Source organism: Miniopterus schreibersii (assembly GCF_964146895.1).
Source record: "Miniopterus schreibersii genome assembly, chromosome: 7".
Classification (NCBI taxonomy): Eukaryota; Metazoa; Chordata; class Mammalia; order Chiroptera; family Miniopteridae; genus Miniopterus; species Miniopterus schreibersii.
In genome coordinates, this window is record NC_138108.1 from 62,941,827 (window position 1) to 62,962,625 (window position 20,799).

The 20,799-nt window shown below is 35.0% G+C and overlaps 1 protein-coding gene across 1 annotated transcript in view; it reads right to left on the reverse strand.

Moving 5' to 3' along the window:
* Positions 1-20,799, reverse strand: part of ARHGAP15 (Rho GTPase activating protein 15) — a 575,548-nt gene that overhangs the window by 277,497 nt on the left and 277,252 nt on the right. The window contains exons 7-8 of the mRNA XM_081142712.1: positions 14,275-14,373; positions 12,854-12,983 (exon numbers count right to left, since the gene is read on the reverse strand). Of these exons, the coding sequence (XP_080998838.1) occupies positions 12,854-12,983; positions 14,275-14,373 (229 nt within the window). The remainder of the gene's footprint in view (positions 1-12,853; positions 12,984-14,274; positions 14,374-20,799) is intronic.

Here is a 20,799-nt window from a genome sequence, read left to right on the forward strand (position 1 = left end):
GAAAATAATTGCTTTTGTGTAATTGTAAAGATTATTAAGTGAGCTCACTTCTTATGATTCCATAATGACCGGCTGTACTGGAAGGTAAGGAAATTTTAATGATCCCATTCACATGTGATTAATATCTAATGCTTCTTGACTAAAATTCTGGATTTTGTTCAATAAAAATGAGTTAAGCAAAAATTCTATGGGTTCTCAGCCAAACCTTGCTGTGGAATCAGTTATGCGTAATTTAAAAATAAGGTTGGAACCTCAATAATAAACCCAGGTACAGACTAGGACAAAAAAAGAAGATTAATTATTCTTATGTAAGGCCACCCTGGAATAATAAAGCTAAGTAAGTGAAGTGAATCCAGGCACTACTAAAATTTAGAGGAAACTCTTTCAATCTGTCTCATTACTATCCAACAAGTTTTTGAGACTGGACATTTAGAGGCAAATTTGGGAGAAAGATTCTTACTTAGAAAAGAATTATCATTTGTCCATTTCAGTTTCGATTTTCTAGAACAGATAAAGGTAAAAACTGAGAAAATGATGCTTTATTTCAGAAAATTTCAGAAATAGTCATTATCAGCTCTTCCCGGTGAGTGAAATCTCTTACTACTAGAAGGATTAATCAGACTGTAGTTTGAATCTATGGTTTATTGTTTTTTAATATATTTTTTTAATTGGTTCTTTAGGGAGAGAGGAAGGGAGAGGGATAGAGAGATAGAAACATTGATGAGAGAGAGAAGGGCCTCTTGCACGCCCCCTACTGGGGATCGAGCCACACCAGGTATGTGCCCTGACCAGGAATTGAACTGTGATCTCTTGGATCATAGGTTGATGCTCAACTGCTGAGCCACACCGGCCAGGCTATGGTTTATTATTTTTTGATAAGTAAATTGTGAACCTATTTTTCTTTTTTTCACAATTATCTTTTTTAAAAAAATATTTTTATTGATTTGAGAGAGGGAGGGAGAGAGAGAGAAAGAGAGAGAGAGAAATATGTAAGAAACATTGACAGGTTGTCTCCTGTAGGCTCCCAGATGAGGGATCGAACCTGCAGCCTGGGTATGTTCCCTGACCAGGAATCAAACTGGCAACCTTTCGGTGCATGGGTCAACACTCAACTAACTGAGCCACACTGGCCAAGGCTTCTTCGCAATTTTCCAAAGTACTTCACTAAAGTGCAGGCCGGTGGGCCTTGATTGCTTTGGCAGGCACAACAGATAAACTTACCGTATAAGTAAAACAGCTAAAATGGCTTATTCAGAATTAAGCATCTAACCTGGATGTTTAAGACCAATGGGAAATGAATCCAAGAACCCAAGAACAAAAAAAGGTAAAAGACATTAAGCAATAAAATACTATTATTTTTGCATTTGGAGAAGTGACAGAAAGAAGGCTGCATATGAGAATGTATGTTCCCAGAAGAATCAAATGGAAAATAAAGAGTAAGTAGCATTTCTGATGGACTTTGCACATTAGAATATCCAGGGATTCATGGATTTCTTCTGGGAAATCGCTTAGAGCTTTGGTTTCTTGGCTGTTGGTTTTGGTGAGAGTAGTTTATTCTTGGCTTAATTTTCATTGTTGTTGTTTGGCTAGTGCTGTTGATTTTTTGACATGGATAGTTCACAGGTCGTGATTTGAGTGTGGTACAGGCAAAACTTACAAGGAAACTATAAGTCTTTGTTCTGTCTCAGTCTGAAATCATGGGTTGAAAGAGATTATGAGATTAAATAAATATTCACCATCAGAACATTGTCATGGCACAGCCAATAGAATGTTAACCTTTTACAGAAAGGCAGACTAGATTTCTACCTAAGTAGGTTTTGTCAAAGTTTCAAGTCCACCCTGGCTCTGGACTTCCAAAAACTTACTTAGAGAAATTATTTTTGCCATATGGTAGTATGCTTCGTAAATTTTAATGTGCATGTGAATCATCTGTTAAAATGAAGATTCTGTTCAGTAGGTTTCGAGTGGGGTTTGAGATTCTGGATTTCCTAATAAGCCCCCAGGTAATATTGTTGCTGTTGGTCCATGGACCACACTTTTAGCAAGAATCTAGTTGGATTCTGAAAGAATGAGATATAGGATGCAAGTTCTGTTCAACTCCTGGACACCGTGGTATTTTTATCCAAACCACAGAAGCAATGGGTATCCGAGAACTGCCAAGAATTCTTCCAATACATGCTAAAAAAACCTATCAATATCCCTTCAGAAATCTCCAACCTTTCCCCTTCTCCATTGCCACTGCTTAGTTTCAGCCTGCATTATGTTACTGGGTCCACTGTGACAGTTTCCTAATTTATCTCCCTACCTCTGATCTTTCATTCTTTTTTGCACTGTCTCTTTGACATTCTCCACATTTCCACCAAGCTACCACTCTGAATATCAGATCTGTTAATGTCTCTTTGCATAACAGTCTGTCACTAGGCTCCCATTACTTAGAGTATAGAGTCAAAATTTCTTAGCATTCCATGCAAGACCTGTTAATGCTCGCTGTTCATTTCCAAGCTGATCTCCAGTGGTTTCTCTGATGTTTTGAGCAGCCTAGGCTCACTGATCTATTGCTGTTCTCCAAGCATTTTATGCTCTGTAGTTCTTTCTTTCCTCTCCTAATATATATCCATTTTTCTCTCCCAATTCTTTCTTTAATCTGAAAAGCTCCCAGTTTCACATCAGCATTAAACTCCAGGTACCTTTTATTTCCCTTTGTTGGCTGCCTTCCCTGGCTCTCTCTCCCCATTTCCCACCTGTATTTACAGGGATCACTTTTCAACCTTATTACCTACACTCTAATCCTGTCTCAGGGACTGCCTGGGGAGGAATGCAAACTAAAGCATCCACCAACAGGTCAGTACCTCACAGTTCAACCTTTTCCTTCATTGCTCATGCATAATATTCATAACTAGTTTATTCTCTTCATCTCTTTCATTCACTCCCTCACTCAGGCGGGCAGTTAATACTGATCCCCACCGTGTTTCAGATTCTGTTCTAGGTAATGGGGATGAGGCGGAGTAATCATTGGAAGGTCATAGTTTATGCCCTTCAGGCATTTACAGTCTGATGGAATAGAGAGATCTTGGCTTAAGCAATGAGTGACATCTCGGTCAGCTAGGATCGCTTCCCCCAGATATCAACATCCCTTCATTCAGGCACAGCAGACATGGGGGGCATCCAGGCATGCCAGCCTGTCAGCAGAGTGTGTTTGGTGAGTCCAGATTTTCAGTATCTTTCAGTTCATTCCTTAAAAATGTCTCTATATTTATGTGGTTTTATTTTTGTTTAGTAAAAAAGTCACATATTTATCAACAGATGTGTTATAATATTTGATTCAAATATATAAGAATATATATGTATACATACATATATAATATACAAATATATATAAAATAATAAAATTAAATAAAACCTTTCCTTACTTTTAAGAGAATTATATAACTCTTTAAAATTTTACCATTTTATTATTTTACTATTTTGTATAAAAATGGAAGAGGCAACTGACACAGTGAAGTTTAATCTCTAGAGATTGTAATAAAATGGCTCACACTCAGGAATGTCAAAACTGAGGATTTATTTGTCCTAACACTCAAATACCTTAAAGAAACTAAAAGTGAAAGTATATATGATCCCCTAAGTCAATAGACTAATGAAGACATTTTTTAAAAGAGTAAGCTTTTGGTAAATTATACCAAATTTTTCTAATTGTTTTAATCATTGGCAAAGTGCATTCTTGCTAGATTTCTAAAGAGTTAAACTGACAGAGTTACAGTAGACAAGTCATGGTTATTTTGCTCATACTACACCCATTTGGAAATCATTTTATCTAATATTTATATAACAATATAAATATACAAAGTTCTTGGATACAGTTTAGATTCAGTATATACGTTTCCCTTAGACCTGATATCTGTATTATCTCTTTAGATCATGCATATGTTTATGTATTTATGTTATTTTCTATTAACATAATAGTACCCATTATATTTATCTGGAAAGTCAGTTTCAAGGATCTTAAGAAACTTGTCCACATCTTAGAGCTAGTATATCCTGGAGGTAAGAATTGTATTCAAATTTTTTGACTCTTAGACCCATATTTCTGACACAGTCCCATAATACCTTTGAACTTCTGTGTTAAACTAGATTTTTATAAATAAGTTGGCTTTAAAGAAAATTATCCTCAGAGTCTTCTAAAGATTATCAAAACTATTTCCCTTTTTTGAACATTACAGAGTTTCTCCTTTTTTTTCTTGACTCCAATAGAGCCTTGAAAATTCTAAGAGCCCACAGAAGGGCCTCAAGAGTAAGTATGAATAAGAGTGAGTGATTCTCTCAAATAAAATAGAAGGTTAGAATTCATGATATAAATATTTCCCTAGATTAAAAGATGTTGAGAAGACAGTGACTTTAAACAAAGGGACTACCAGGATTTTGCATTTCCCCTCCCCCAAGAACTTAGTCATTTTTATCTTTATTGTATAATAAAGCACCTATTTGTACAGAATTCTTGTAGGCACAGTACATAAGACCTGCATAAAATATACCATTGTTTTGATATTTGCAGTTCTAAGAAGAAATTGAGAGGATATATAAATAGTGATCTTAAAATATCAAACTAGTTCAAGTAATCAGGAAAAAGAAATAATTTATTGTCTTTCAAACAAGTGTCAGGAATTCCATCTTCATATTTAGCAAAGAATGAGAAGTATGTTATAATAGTCACTTGAATATCCTCACGCAGTCATTTACTGGTTTAACACTGCACATTCCTGAGTTCAAGTTGACCCTTGAACAACACACAACACAGGGGTTAGGGGTGCTGATCCCCCACAGTAAAAAAATCCATGTATAACTTCTGACTCCTCAAAAACTTAATTACAAATAGCCTACTGTTGATTGGAAGCCTTACTGATAACGTAAACAGCAGATCAACACATATTTTGCACATTATATCTATTATATACTGCATTCTTATAATATAAGTAAGCTAAAGAAAAGAATTACTGAGAAAATCATAAGAAAGGGAAATATATTTGCAGTATTTATTGAAAAACACCTGCATATAAGTGGACCCATGCAGTTCAAAGCCTTGTTATTCAGGGTCAGCTGTATTCTCAGATATCATCAAGCCACTCTGCTAGTTGCAGATATGCAGGTAAAACAGAATCCTTTTCAGAGCCTGGCAATCTAGGATAAACAAAGAGCCAGCCGCCATCGGCTTCTTATAACATACTTTAGCAATCACTGTGATAAAGATATAGATTGAGTATTATGGGAAAACTGGGGAGGATCATCTAACTTACCACAGAGGTCTGAGAGTTTCCTGGAGGAGATGTGGCCTGAGTTGAGTCTTACAAGATGTTAATTTAGCTAAGAGGAGACCTTAAAGGTAAAAGCCAACATTATAAGCACATTTCCCTGGAATATAAATCATGGATCAGGCTTGGTGGGACTAAAACTGGAGAAGAGAATGCAGGTCATAAAAAAGTTTCTACTGAGAAACTTAAACTTAAGTCTTTGCAATGCCCTAATTTAATTAGAAACTGTCCTTTACCTCTGACTTGAGTTTTGGAGGACACCACATCTGGTGGCACTATGCCAGTCCTGCATTTTCTATTAGGGAATTGCTCCTGTTATTTTGCTTCTATTGTATGTTTTTTTTTAGATTAATTAATTTTGTATAAAAAAAGAAGGCCTTGGGTGAGAGTCAGGTGTGGGGTGGATGGGTCATTGGGAGGGGGTATCTATAATACTTTCAACAATAAAAGTAATATAGTTATTTACTTTCGGGAAACTAGGCTGCAAAAGTATTTAGTTTCAGGTTCTATTTAAATAATCAAAGAAAGATCAACAGACAGACTGATTCAATACCTCTCATACTTTTGGATGGAAGAAATACATGATTTTCCTTACATGGCTGTGAGCATTACTATGAATAGTCAGAAATAAACTTGTTTTCCAAGAAAATCTCATAGATTGTATGTTTATGATAAATATATATTTTTTCTAAGCATACCATTAGGCTTATTTAGGACACTGTAATAAATGCATTAAAAAGCAAATTACTTTCTTTTAGGATTTTGAAGAACAGTAGTAGCACTGTTCCTATTCTGTAGAAACAGATAGGAGTACACCGAATAAATCCTGCAAACATAAAGAGGTGATCATTGCATTCAAAGGAATGTTTTTCTCCTCACAGGGATTCACTGTAAGAATGCCTCACATCTCATGTTTAACTAAAATACTTTAAACTTGATATGACAAAAGCGAACAAATATTATATGCCTAACTCTACAAGGAAATGATAATATATGCCTATTCTAAAGTCATAGAATAAACAGAGGAAAACTTTCAGAAGAGATCAAAGAGCATTTTTTCTATTGTTTACAATCACAGTAGTGTATTAATGTTAATGAAATATTGCTTGAGAGTTAGAGCAAAAAGCCCTCTGGATTTGGCCTATTATTGAAATAAAAATGCCATTTGACCTAATGAAATGAGAAATTGATTAAATGCAGTTCATCTAAGGGTACATATGGTCACCAAGTTACCGCCAGGGTCAGGAGGGGATGGGGTGATCTAGTGCTTGAGTGCTGATAGGGTTAGATAGACTTTCAGAGTAGCTGATGCTACAAGATACATGACAACGAACACCCACAGGTCAGAAGGCAAGATCATCCCCTTGGATGGGAAAGAAGAGATTAATCAGAACATTCTTTGCTCAGCTTATAACAAGTCTTATCAAATGATTCATGGAAAACGGAATGGTTTGAAGAAGCTCCAATCTATGGGTCCCAGGAAAGTTGGGATTGCTGCTATCTTGGGAACACATTTCAAAGCAATCACTGTGGTCACACACAACCTCAGCGAAGCCCTGGGACCTTCATGAATAATACTGTTTTGACAAAGTAATTCGGATGCCTGATTATCAAGTGTGTGTCTAATCTTTACTGGTTTTTTCTCATGACATTGAAATCCTTCAGCTTTAGCAACATGAATTTTTATTTAGAACTTTACATTTTTTCTTCATAAACTGGAATATTTTGAAATAAAAAATTCCCTTAACTTGTGGAACACAATCCAGAAAGAACTGACACTCACTGTCCCTTAGATATTTTGTCTGTCTTATAACTATAGTTAAACTTATCTTTATTTTTACACTTCAGTGTAATCATTTGTTTTTCTCAGAAGGATATGTTATGAAACTGGTGCCCAGGTGGCACTATTGATTTTAGAAAAAAAAAATCAGATGATTGACCATCTTACTCAAATCAGAAACCTTTGTCCCTTAGATAACACAATAACCCATAATATTCTACAAAAATATTATGACCTTTTTGTTTTTTTCAGGTGACAGTCGTTCTGTCTCTTCAGAGCTATATATAATTTATTTTTGCAATTTTAACATTGTCTTTATTTTCTTGACAGATGGCTTATTCATCTTATTATTTTCATGCACTGGCAAGATTAGTCTGTTTTAAATAAACTACCTAATAAGAAGAAAGTTTAAAACCTGTATTTATGTGAGTCTCCAGAACAGGTTTCAGAATATGCATTTAAAACAATTGCTAATTACATATTTATCTAAGACACCCATATGACTTTTTCCATTTTGGATAATAATAAACATCTTACAAATTTTCTTAATTACATAGTTACCATAAAGGTCACAAGAAGAAAAAAATATTGGCTTTTTGGGGAAAAAACAGGAAAACAATGAGTTTTCAATGTTTCATATTTAAAGGGGTAAATGTAACACATATTCAGAAAATTTGATCTTTAAAGGTCTTGAAACTGCAATTAGAAAATATATATTTTTTCTTATTGAATTATGAACATAAGTAATGCTGTGTGTGTGTGTGTGTGTGTGTGTGTGTGTGTGTGTGTGTGCGTACTCCAGTTTTTAATTTGTGAAACTTTTCAAACATACTGAAAGCAATAGCATCATGACCATTCATATAGACAACACCCAGATTCATCAAATGTTAGCGCTTAGGACAGTGCCAGGCCTAATCTGTGATCACGCACATTTCTTGCAAAGACCACCCGCCCGTGCTGCATAAGCTTCCTCCCAAGTCCCCCATCTCTCCTTCTCCACTGTTTCTTCTGGCCTGGAGACTCAGCTTCTCCTCACTGCCACCACCGGAGATTTTTAGGGTTCTGGATCCTACTAGCCAAAGCCAGTCTGAGAACCCTAATTGCCTTGGTGGAGCTGGTGCGGGAGAAGGGGAGGAAGAAAAGGAAACCAGATAGAAAGCAATGCCCCTGGGGAGTCTTAGCTCCTAGGGTCAGGGTGCAACAAACTCAGAATGAGCAGTTCCCTAGAAACAGCATTCTAATTGATTGCATAAGGTTCAAGGGTGCTTTTGTGGCTTGTACATGGTTTCCTTATGAAAACATGTTGAGGTCTGAGCAACCGGTTTACAACTGGGTTTTGCAAACACAGTCTACTTAGAGTTGTGGATGACCAGTATTATCGTTATTTAGATTAGTACAAGGCAGATTAACTGCCTTCTCTCAATCACACTATTTTTCACTTGGCGTGACCAAGATTTCTTTGCAGGCAAATTTTTAAACAAAGATATCATTAAAGGCCCACGAGCATTTTTATTTTTTACATCGTATAAATGTCTCAATCCAATTTTTCCAGTTCTATCTTTACCCTGTACTCTGGTACTTACACCCTTATTACACACATTACTAAGGGGCTATCACATTGAGAAATCTATATCTAAATACTTTCAGGACTTTACGCAGAACACATTTGTTTTTTATGATAATTTAATAAAAAGATAAAAAGAAACTCATTTCCTTTTAGCTCTCTTGACTTTTTATGTCATTCTTCTAACCCACATTCATTTTGGGATTCTTATTTATAATGCTAAAAATGCTCATTTTATATAAAAGTAATCTTTACAGTTTAACAATTGATTAACATGAGATATATTACCCCTCGAGCATAAACGGAATACAAAAACAATTTTTAAATAAATGAAAGCACATATGAGTGACATAAAAAATTTCTGTTGTGCACCTTCAGATGTATCTATTACTGAAAACATGAATGGATGAATAAACTAGAGCTATGTCTAAAGGAATAGTGAAATGTCTAGATGCTGAATCGTTTCCATCAACTGGAACTTCTTAAATGACATGCTCTTCTGGGTATAAAAGAATCAAGAGTATCTCTTGGCTCCCTTCTGCTATTTCCTGGTGTGCTGCTCCCAAGAATGCCCTGGCTGCCATTTTCACCTGGGGAGTCGCCAGGGGAAAGACCAGCTGCTCATATTTAGAGTTTTGCAGCTATGGCTCCCATTTCCAATCCTGGCTCCTTTCCCCTATTTCCTCTACACTCAGGGAGAGGATGTCAAGTATATATGCCCTGCTCCAATCTTCCATCAGGCACCACCCTTGGCTCGTGCCCTATTTTGGTGCCATCTGCTTGGGGACATAGAGAATAATAATAAGAGCTTTTACTTATTGAGTGCCTGCTGTGAGCTAAGTATTTACATATCTAATTTCAAATTCTCACATGATCCTGCAAGGACAGTATTAAACCCATTTTTATAGATCTAGGCAGTGAAGCTCAGAAAAGTTATGAAACCTCTCCAAGGTTATCTGATGCAGGATTTATATCTTTGCCATCAGTGGAAGACTTGGAAAAATCTGTTAGCATTTTCTTTGATTGACTCTCCATTTTCCATAACAGCCATCCCTGGAGAGCTGCTCTCCCACTCTCATCCCATGCTGGTGTCTTGAATTTCCCACAGTGATTTGGCCCTTGCATTGAATTTTCCGGCTTCTTGTCTGTTAGACTCAACTGATATCTTAAAATATCTGATTAGTACTTAATAGTGTTGGCAGGTTAGAATCATATTTTAAAAAGGAAAGTATACTTAAGCACTTAACTTTCTGAATTCGCTCATTGAGAGTGCATATTTTTTCCCATGCTATACAGGGAAACTGGACAATGAAATGACCACCTGTTAGCTGCTAATGATGCTCACAGGCCTTTAAAAAAGGAATTCTGGCTTTATCTGTCTACAATCTTGGCGACAAAACTCGTGGGAACATCAAGGGCACAGGAAGCCAAAGGCAGCAAACTGACAATAAAGTTTGTGCTTAGACTAGTAATAAGGAAGGAGACACTGTGAATCTCTAATTCTACATAATTATTTAATCTCAAGAGGGTGGCATAAAACTGAATGCATATTTTAAAAACCTAAGTTTGGGTGTCCAAATCTAGGACTGAGATCAGAGGAGTTTCACACAGCATATTTCTTACTTGAAAAAATATTTTTAAAATTACCAATATAAAATATGGCAATCACTATTTAAAGTGCATAGTCTGATTTGATACTGCGTGGGTGGGTCAGTCATTATGGCTTTCAAATTAAAATGAATACACAAATACTGAATAAACTTAATTCAAAGTAATAGATGGCTATTAACCATATCCTACATAGCAAAAATCATGCTAGCTCTAACAAATGCTTACAACTATAAATACACACCAAAACACAAAAAAGAAGCATTTTCTAAAATTAGGGCTAGCATTAAAGATTAAATGACCCTTTTGTTTTAATGGTGAAATCAAAGTCCAAAGAAAACATCTGGTTTTAATTCTTTTGCTAATATGAATTTGGGTCTCTGGTTAAGTTTACTGATCTCTATGGATCCCGTTTTAATACAATATTTCCATCAAGTCCAAGGTTGATAAACTAAGTTTACCTTTTTTTGCTCTCTTCAATACAGTATAACAATTAAAAGCATAGGCTCTAATATCAGATTGCTTAACTTTAAAACTTGTCTCCATAACTTGTTTTTGTACAAGTTGTCTTAATTCTCTGTGCCTCAGTTTCCTCATCTATAAAATAAGGTTAATAACAGTACCTACATCATTGGATTAGTGGGATGATTAAGTCAGTATAACACAAGTGCTTAGAACAATGCCTAGTGAACACTAGGTGCTCAATATTTACTAGCTATCATTATTTTTGGATGGCAAAAGGAGATGAATTTAAGGTCATTATACAATTACGTACATTTTGAATTGAATAAAGTAAATTCTATGTGTCTCTTCCCTTGTCTTTAGGCAGGATTGAATTTAATCCCCAAATAAACAAATAATTGAATTAAAAATAAATTCTGAATTAAAAATAAATTCTGAAGAGAAGTAGGTGGTATTCTGTCTGTAGGAATCCTCCTCCCCCAGTATCATCCTAAAACATTTCATGTGACTATTCCCGAACAAAGAATCCATTTGCCTCAGTGTTTCTCAAACACACTTTTATAAACCTTAATTTTTTTCCAGAGCTCCAGGCTTTAAGAAGTGTGTCAAGTTCTCCTTTAAAGCAGCAATTATATTTGAGATTCCAGATCTACTGATCATTACATCCTTTATATATACTTCAAAATGGCTATATAATTAACATCATATACTCACAATTTAACTTTAATTCCAAAATCTTACCTGATGTCTGATCCCATATGAAGTAAAAGGGGACAATGACCAGGAGTTTAAGGGAAATGTTCAAATGAGATAACTCTAAACTGTACCATCATGTACCATCATGTGGAAGAATCTTTTTAAATGGAATTGCTAATTCTCCACAACATATTTGCAAAGCACTATGAAGTTCAAGACATTAACACTGATCATTTTAAACTCCAACTTAACACAACTGGCTAACTAAATACGTGTCTAGCAGTTGGTGAAATTATGATTCAGTTCTTAAAATAATGACAATTTTGAAGGGGTGAATCTACTTGAAATTGTCATGTTATTTCTATATTTTTAGTCTCCCAATTATTTAGCTTTGGAAGATATGTTATTACATATAAATAGCTTTCCTCTTCCTTGTGATATGTGTGTGCATGTGCATGTATATTATATATATAGTCTTCCTAATGCACACAAATATATGTGTATATATATACACACATATATATAGTCAGCTAGCACATATACTTATGTACATATGTATATATTATCTTAGCATCTCTTCTCTGCTTACTGAATCCTCCCTAAATTCAAAATACTAGCATGAAACTACATTGAATTTTTATCAGAGGAAATGGCAGAAAAATGGGGAATCAGAAGACTGGGGTAGCCATGTGGATGACGCAGGAAAGGTACTGTAATTTTTGAGGCTTTAAGACATTGGTTTTCTCTGATTCCAAAGATATCTACTTCTTCTTTCAGGAGGCTGAGACTCACACCAACTTTGTGAGATAAGTGTGACTGATGCCTTTTAATAACCCCCTTTTATTGAGAAAGAAGCAGGTTGAGAAAGGTTAAGAGATATACTCAAGATCATGATATAAGTGGTGAGATTACTCCTTTTCATTCCAAATTCATTTCATTTAGAATATTAGAACTCCATGTGACCTTAGAGAACAACTAATTCACATGCCATATTTCTAAATCTTTCTGGTGGTCTGAAAGTGTGGAAAGTTGCAGAGTTTGTTGGTTTAAGTTGGGCCAACTGTGGTGGTCGCTCATACATCTTTTAATGGATGGAAATCAAATAGTCAGCATACCAAGGTTTGGAGACACTTGACATTTCCCACTCTCAAAATCAATCACCAATCTGAACGCCATGGCTATTACTCAGAGATTCAGATGTTTGGTGTAAGCAGAGACCATGACCTTGAAACAATTATTTTCTCAAAAGGCATTACTAACAATAATGCAAGGAAAATGCCCAGACTGCCCTCCAGTGCACGAATCCCTGGCTAGGAAATGGCCAGGCATCTTTCACGAGTAGTGTGAGTTTGGCTCAAATCTCATTTTAATACATTTATATTTCATAAGCAATGCATTTCGACTAAGTTAAAATGAGCAAGTTAGAAAAATACTTACTTAAAGATTTTCTGTGCTCTGGTTTCTGTTCTTTTATATCACTATCATAGTGACTTAGTAATTCAGTACTGGAGGATCTCTGGATCTTTAATAATTCCAGGTTTCTTGATGGATTACTTGGATCCTTTGGCTGGAAATACCAAACAATTAGCCAGAACAAATTTACAAGGAAGAAATATTTCAAAAAATAATTTGGGGAATCTATTTTGATGTTAGATTTAAAGGGACATTTTAAAATCTGATATTATTTTTGGGATGGGGCCCTTTATGCTAAGCTTAACATTCTACTTTAATAGTAATTATATATGTGGGGCATACTAAATCCTGTGCATTACCCCAGCACTCCACATGCATTAACTCAATTCTTCATCAGAGTAATCCTATGAGGTAGTATTATTATTATTATCCTTACTTTCCAGACAAGGAAACCGAAGCCAAAAGAGATAAGTAATTTGTGCAAGGCCACACAGCTAGTAAATGATAGAAGCAGGACTCAAACTCAGGCTGTGTGACTCCAAAGACCACTCCTTTTAATGACTAGCTATGTATGTGTGTGTGTGTGGGCTTGTGCACATGTGCATGTGTGTGTGTATGCGTGTGTGTGTGGGGTGGTGCACAAGCACTCACACCTGCCTGGAAAAGGCATATACTGGATAAGGAAAAAGTCAATTTGTTTGTTTATTTTTTTGAAGTTTTAGTCCCCAAATCAATATGCTACATAATGGCAGACTGCAATTAAATAGCAATAAAGTCATACAGAAAGTGCATTTTCCTGTTGTATATCTTATTAAAAGCTCTCAAAAATATTTCTTCCTCAAGATTTTCCAAATATTAGTGTCCTAAAATTAGATGTTTGGTCTAAAATCAGTATAAAATGGGTAGTTTTAAATAACTTGACTTTCTAAAAACATACACTGAATGTGTGACTTAGGGTAATTTCATGAAGTTCTAGATATGTAATTTTCATGAGAAGAACAATCTAGCTTAGCTGAAGAACAATGAAAATCAGTACAAAGGCTTATTATTTACTGGTATTATGAGAGTGAGTATGGGCTTAAACACATTAATATTTATTTTCAAGAATATGCATTACAAACTGCATTAACTGAAAATGTGAAAATTCCATAGTTATTAAGCGCTTGTGTGCTTTTTACAGTCTCTAGTAGATGAATGTCCGTGTTAGTTCATTAAAAAAATATGAATGCCTTGTGTTTTTGAAAGAGCAAAATCAAATGACATTTAGGTCCACAAATCCTGTTCGCTGAAACGTTTTTAGTGGACTCTCTTTAAACTTAAAAAATAACTTAATATCTGTCAATCCATAGAATCCATTTAAATGTATATGTGTTATATGCCTAAGCAACAAGATTTAAATGACTACATTTTAATTAATAAAGGTAACAGCCAAAACAAATACATACCAATCTGTCAATTGCATTTTTGATAGCGTGGAACCAATCCAATATGATGAAGTCAATATCTGACTGTAGAAGAAACTCATTTCCTGATGCTGTTGTGATCTGGGGGGGAAAAATTGACAGGTAAGCAAACCAGATAAAATAGATCTCTTACATTAAAAAAAATATGCATCCTTTTTTTAAAAACACACTTCAATACACTTAAATATTTTCTTGTATTCCAGTAATTGTCTTTCTGGGAACTGGGAGACTAGGATCATTTTGAACTGCTCGCTATAAACTGTTTTTTCATGTCATAACAAATACATTATTGTTTTCATAATAGAACGATTAACTCAGAGTAGTTCTAAAGCTGAATTACTCCAACTCAAGGAAAAGCAAGCCAGGAAGTTCAGAATAATGCAGACAGTATCCACTTAAGTCAGAACCTCAGAAAAATGCGCCCGGGTGTGTCAGAATTCATTCTGCACTTTGGGCTCTTTCCTGTTTGTCTTTTTCAAATCTAATAGTATCGCTATATTTGATTTCCTTTTATGGAGGGCTCTAAAACAGATTATTTACCAAAGAGACTAAATGCAGACTTTTCTAAAAGGTCATTCAAATGAATAACATTTGGCTATTTCTACTTTCCTACATAAAGATCTATAGGAAATTAATAAAGGACCAATTTCCCCACAAAGGGAGCATATTAGAATAGAAGTTTATTTACATATTTGACCCTCTTATGGAGAATATTTATCAAATGAACATTCCCATTCCAAACTCTCAGGGCTGCTAAATAGTTGGCATGTAACTATGCGATTTTCACTGCAGTGAATCTTCTCCTCCCCAGAATTGTGAGAGAAGATAGGACCCTATAGAAACAGAGCCATGCTCTTGATTTCACACATAAAGGGCTACTTAGAGAAGAATTTGATTAGCGTGGGTGAGGGCATGCTTTTTGTATTAGGCCATCAATCTGAACTGTGAAGATTTTCTCTTTGTATTATTGACTTTTTGTTTCAACAGGAAGATGAACATTTCCCGGCTGCTGTCACACATCAAGCAAGCTTCAGAGGTTTAGAGGACTGACATTTCAGCACACTGAATCAGGAGCTAGTCACCTCTCCCCAGCCCTGCTTGCTCTGAACAGGAGGTGAACACTGAAATGTGGCACAGGTTCAGGAAATCACAAATCATGCTGCAGGCTGTCTCCATAATTCTATCATTAAAGTGACAATTATTACCCAAAATAGCTCACTCTGAAGGTTTCAGTGATTCTTACGGCAACGTTTAATAACAATGATCCCAGAGTGCTAGAGAAATCTTCGATTACACATATACATAAATATTCATTTGTCATTTATTTTTAGCAAAACTATATAGAGATGCAACATCACTCAGGACTGCAATGCAACCATTCTTCAGGGAGATGGAGTCCAATGTTTTACAACTGTAAGGAGAGGAACTATTCAAACTGTTTGCAATTATGAGAAGTGAAAGTTTAGAAAATAAGAGGAAATTAATTACCCACACTAGAATTTGACAGATTACCAGGCCCAATCACTCTCTCTTTTTTTTTTTTTAAATAAAAGTGAATGTAAGGTTTGGGATGGCTCAAAACAGCCTCCAAATAGTCTTCTGTTTTATGTATCTAGTAAAAGACAGTTAAGCTGATGTTTGCCTAATTATCTGAACACCCTTGCAATGTTCTTCACTTACACAAAATCCCAAATATTTACTTTATAAAGTGTTGCCACAGAATTAGTAATCTAAAAATATAAGGTCACTTCTAACTAACTCAGGAAAATTGGTAATGTCCTTGACCTCTACCTTCACCCTAATCTAAATGTAAATATTTTGATTATGAATGTGTTATATCACATTACAATTTGTTAGCATACAAAAGGAAAAATAAATTGGCCCAAATGTAATCTACAATATATTTCCCTGTCATTATAAATAAACCATTATCAAAATTATAGAAAGGAACATTTTTAAAGTATAAGAAACACACATAATTAGATTTACTGTATTCTGAGGGTTTAGAAAAGAGCCAACATAGTTCAGTTTCCAGGTTAGTAAGTTTACACAGTGATAAAATATAAGTATTTAAGCAGTGCATTTGCATTTTTGGTGCATTCTATACAACAGAAAGGAGATCTGTTACTGCTGAAACAACCACAAGCAAAAATGTACTTTAAAAGTTTCTTTTGTCCAAGTATTTCACTGCATTAATCATACATAATCATTGATTTATGAATTTAGTTTGGGAAGGTGGATCAGCGAACTACACAAATGCAATTCCTTCAAAGCATACTATCAGAGAGATTCAGTTCACATCCTTTCCCCTGTCTTCCCACTAATCTTTTGAGTTACTAGGCAGTCTGGAGAAGTCTGCTACTGCTCTCTACAGTTTAAAAGCATCCACTTCTTAATTACAGTCAGTAATTGACTTTGTTCTGTTCCAGCCCAGTCACTCATAGGAAAGCAGTTTCTAAGTCTTTGACTGGTAAAGCCCATTAAATTCAGGTTCTCAAGCCACTTTTTTACATCACCTCTTTAGGTTTTCTGATCAATGATTTTCTAAATCATATTTGCACTTTGAACAATGAAATTTTCAACACTCTTGGGGGAAAAAAGACATGAGGAAAGAATGTTAGCTTTGACTGAGCCTTTCGACTGAGCAACTTCCGATGACACTCTAAAGGGATGTAGAACCAGTAACAGGCATAAATGATTTGATATTAAGCCATACTCATATATTCTTTCTATAGTGTGTTTAGCTTAAGTGACAGACACTGGGGTGAGGTGGGTAAAGAAAGACATTACAGAAAATATGGCAAGTTTAGGCAAGAGCTGCTGGTCTCCATTTTTCTTTGAAGCCTCCTTTGGACAAATATCTCTTGAAATCCTTTTTCTCCACAAAGTCCTGTTTGGAAGGGATATACCCCGGCACCAAAGCAATCTGAATGAAATGCGCTAGTGTTGCTAATAACAGATATCCTTGATGACCTGTCTAGGGAAATTCCCCCCAAACGTTTTCACACTGAAAGAAGGATCCATCTGAATTCTTTCAGGTAACAAATGCATGCTTAGGAAGTTATATAAGCATATCCACTGGATAAATGTCTAACGGACATGTTCCTTAAGTCTTTTTTGGTATTAATTCAATCATTGTTTTCCTTTGGGCTAAGAACCTTAGTCTGTGTCCTAGTATGGTTCCTCTGACGACGGAGGCAGGGATATCCTACCTCCAAACCCCATTGATAAGAGATGAGAAAACATTTGTTTTTTAGGCTTTCATTAACAAATATGGTGATATTGTATTAATTTAGAGCATCTTAAAGGAGTTTTAACAACTAGCGTTTACCTTTATTGAAGTATTGCCCTTTTCAATATTGGCAATTAACTGTCACCCTTGACATATGGTTTTTGGCAGTTAGTCTTTCCAATATTAGTTTGTTGTTTTTTTTAAATCCTCACCTGAAGATATGTTTTCATTGATTTTAGAGAGAGAGGAAAGGAGAGAGAGAGAGAGAGAGAGAGAGAGAGAGAGAGAGAGAGAGAGAGAGAGAGAGAACATCTATGTGAGATATCAATTGGTTGCCTCCCATACACACCCCAATCGGGGATCGAACACACAGCCTACGTGTGTGCCTGACCGGGAATCAAACCCTCAACCCTTCAGTGTATGGAATGACTCTCCAACCAACTGAGCCACCTGACCAGGGCTCCCATGTTAGATTTTAATTTAAATAAGAAATCAATATGTAGAATGGCATTTATACTATTAAACATCTTAGTACTTTGGTTTATCGGAATAGAAAAAAAATGTTTAGAACGTCACGTATATTTTTGACTATCAGATTAATTTAATTTATTGTGAAGAATTTGGAAAAAATAAAGAATAAAAAAACAAATTAAACCTATTTATAGATTCACATAGTAAACACTGTAGACATTTTGCTATTGCCAGTCTTTCCTAAACAATAATCAGATGTATTTGCTAATGATCAATGGACAACTTTATGCTATAGGTAGATATCAGTAAAACATATTCAGTGGTTAAATACCATTGGCTACTTCTGTTCCAGTTGGCCTCAAATTCATGTTGAGAGACTATCAAAGATGCAAGAGATCATGAGTGGCAAGTGCCCTCTCTTTCCTAGTAGCACTCTTCCTATTGTAGAATCAACCCCAAAAATAATTTTTTGTTCAGGAGACTGAGAGGATGTGTTTCTGACCAAACATCGTCCTAACCATCAACAAAAACCAATTAAGCATCCATTACATGTAAGGAACATTGCAAGAAGCTAGGGATACACAGCCCCCACCCTCAGGAGCTCACAATCTGTTTGGATAAATAGGACATATGCATGTAAAAATAAAATAACAATAGAAAATGGCCTATACTAAGTCCCAATGTGAGTGGCAGAGACAATACTCATGTCAAGATATCCGAGGAAGGAGAAATTACTGAAGACACATTTACATCATGGAATTATGCACAAATTGTTGGTCATGATACGTTATTTGTTAAAGGCTGATTGTATCGGAACTTTAGTATATTAAGAATATGAATTCTGCCACTTGGTATGCGAAGTGATATCAGCTTTAATGATCTCAAAGCACACAATAAACATTCTTCAAATGAAGCTTCTCTCCACTATCATAAAGTAATTTTGCAAATGAAGAAAATGAGAATGCCATTCTATCAAATTGGCATCATTTTAAATGATAAAATTAAGAGATTACAAAGATCTTTTTTTTTAAGTTATCTTTATTGTTGAAAGTATTACAGATGTCCCCTTTTAGCAAACAGTCATATACAGTCAAGGACTCTGCATATGGGGAAAGGACTATGATGATTTTGGCTTTAGTTGTGAAATTTGGAAGAGAAACCTTAGACAACAGTTGCTTGCTTCTTTACTATTATACTAAAAATAGTACACTTTTAAGAGATCACCCAACATTGTTAATCGGATGTTTTTTCCTTTAATTTCTCTCAAAAACGACCACAATCCTCCTATGAGAGAATGTATCTAAAACAGAATTGAAGCATCCAAAAAACTTATGATAAAATTAGGAAGGACTTATGATAAAATTAGGAAAAACTAGGAAGGACTAAAACAGTCTTACATTTGAACTAACTATCTTTCATATTTTTCTTAGGATCAATCTTTGACTACAAACCTAAGGAAGTTTTATTCCACCTTAATGAAGCTGAAACTATATATAGGAAATGTGTAATAAAATATGCCAGATATTCTAAGAACCCTTAAAAATGTTAAATGATACAGCTACAGATTTTACAAATAAGTGGATTACCTGTATAAGAGGAATAGAATTTAATTACTATTATTTTTGGACACACTTTGGACTTCACAATGAAATCATTACATTTGAATTAAGTGAATATAAAAAATGATGTCAAAATATACTAAATATGTTTAAAGTGAATATAAATTATTTTTTCATTATTAATTTTGCCCATATCTTTATTGAATCTAACAGCAAAAATATAGATATATATTTTGGCTACATAACAGTGAGATATAAAGGCCTAACAATGAAGCAATAATACTTTTTTAAAAACCATCATATTCACATTGTTTTCATCTCGCATCACACTCCATATGTGATACAGCTGATCAAATGAAGGTTGTCATGGTTAAACTATAATAGTTAAATGACTTGGTCTCAAAGGTGTTTATGACCACCAAAGAAATTACATTATCAAGCTGCATGTCTATCTCAAATTACAGTCAAGTCTGAGGAACTCCTACATTTTTATTAACATGTCGAGCAAAGTTAACATAAAACTCAGGGTAAAATATCAGTTCGAAGTAAAAGGTCTTCAATTTGTCTTTCCAAAAATGTTACTTGTTAAAACATTTTGTGAGAAAGTATCTGCCTTGTGTTCCCAATGTTGCTAGATGTTAAGTAAATATATGCTGATTATAAAAAATAAGTTGCTTTGGCAACCCTCTTATTAAAATGCATTTGTAACCCCCATCTGTCATGAAAGTTTTGAAAAGTTTGTTTACTTTGGCTAGCAGCCTTACCCAGGGTTACCCTAGCAAACAATGATAGCAGTCTTCAGAAGTTGTGTGAGGAACAAGCCACTGGGGATCCATTTTTGTTTTAATTGGCACACACAAACACTTTTCTGGTCTGTCAAGAAGAACAAGCTAATATGCATGGAGGGTGTTATATTCTCAGCTTTGGGGAGCAGTAAAGCTCCCTTTATTTAAGTAATTTAAATGATAGACTGCAAAAACTTTGCAAGTCAGAAAAATGTTTTATACTTTCTTAGGGAATATTTGTTTTAAGCAATGGAAAATGTTCTACATATCTAAAGATGTTGAACCTTATGTTATAATTACACTGTTTCTTCTGACTCTGTGAAATGTTCTTAAATCCACATGCTACTAAATAAGCCTGAGCAAAAATGGATCCTGCATTTCCACAATTCCCCTTGTGTTAACAAATGTGCGTTCATTAGTTTCCAGATGTTTATTGGATATGTTTTCAATATGTTTGGGG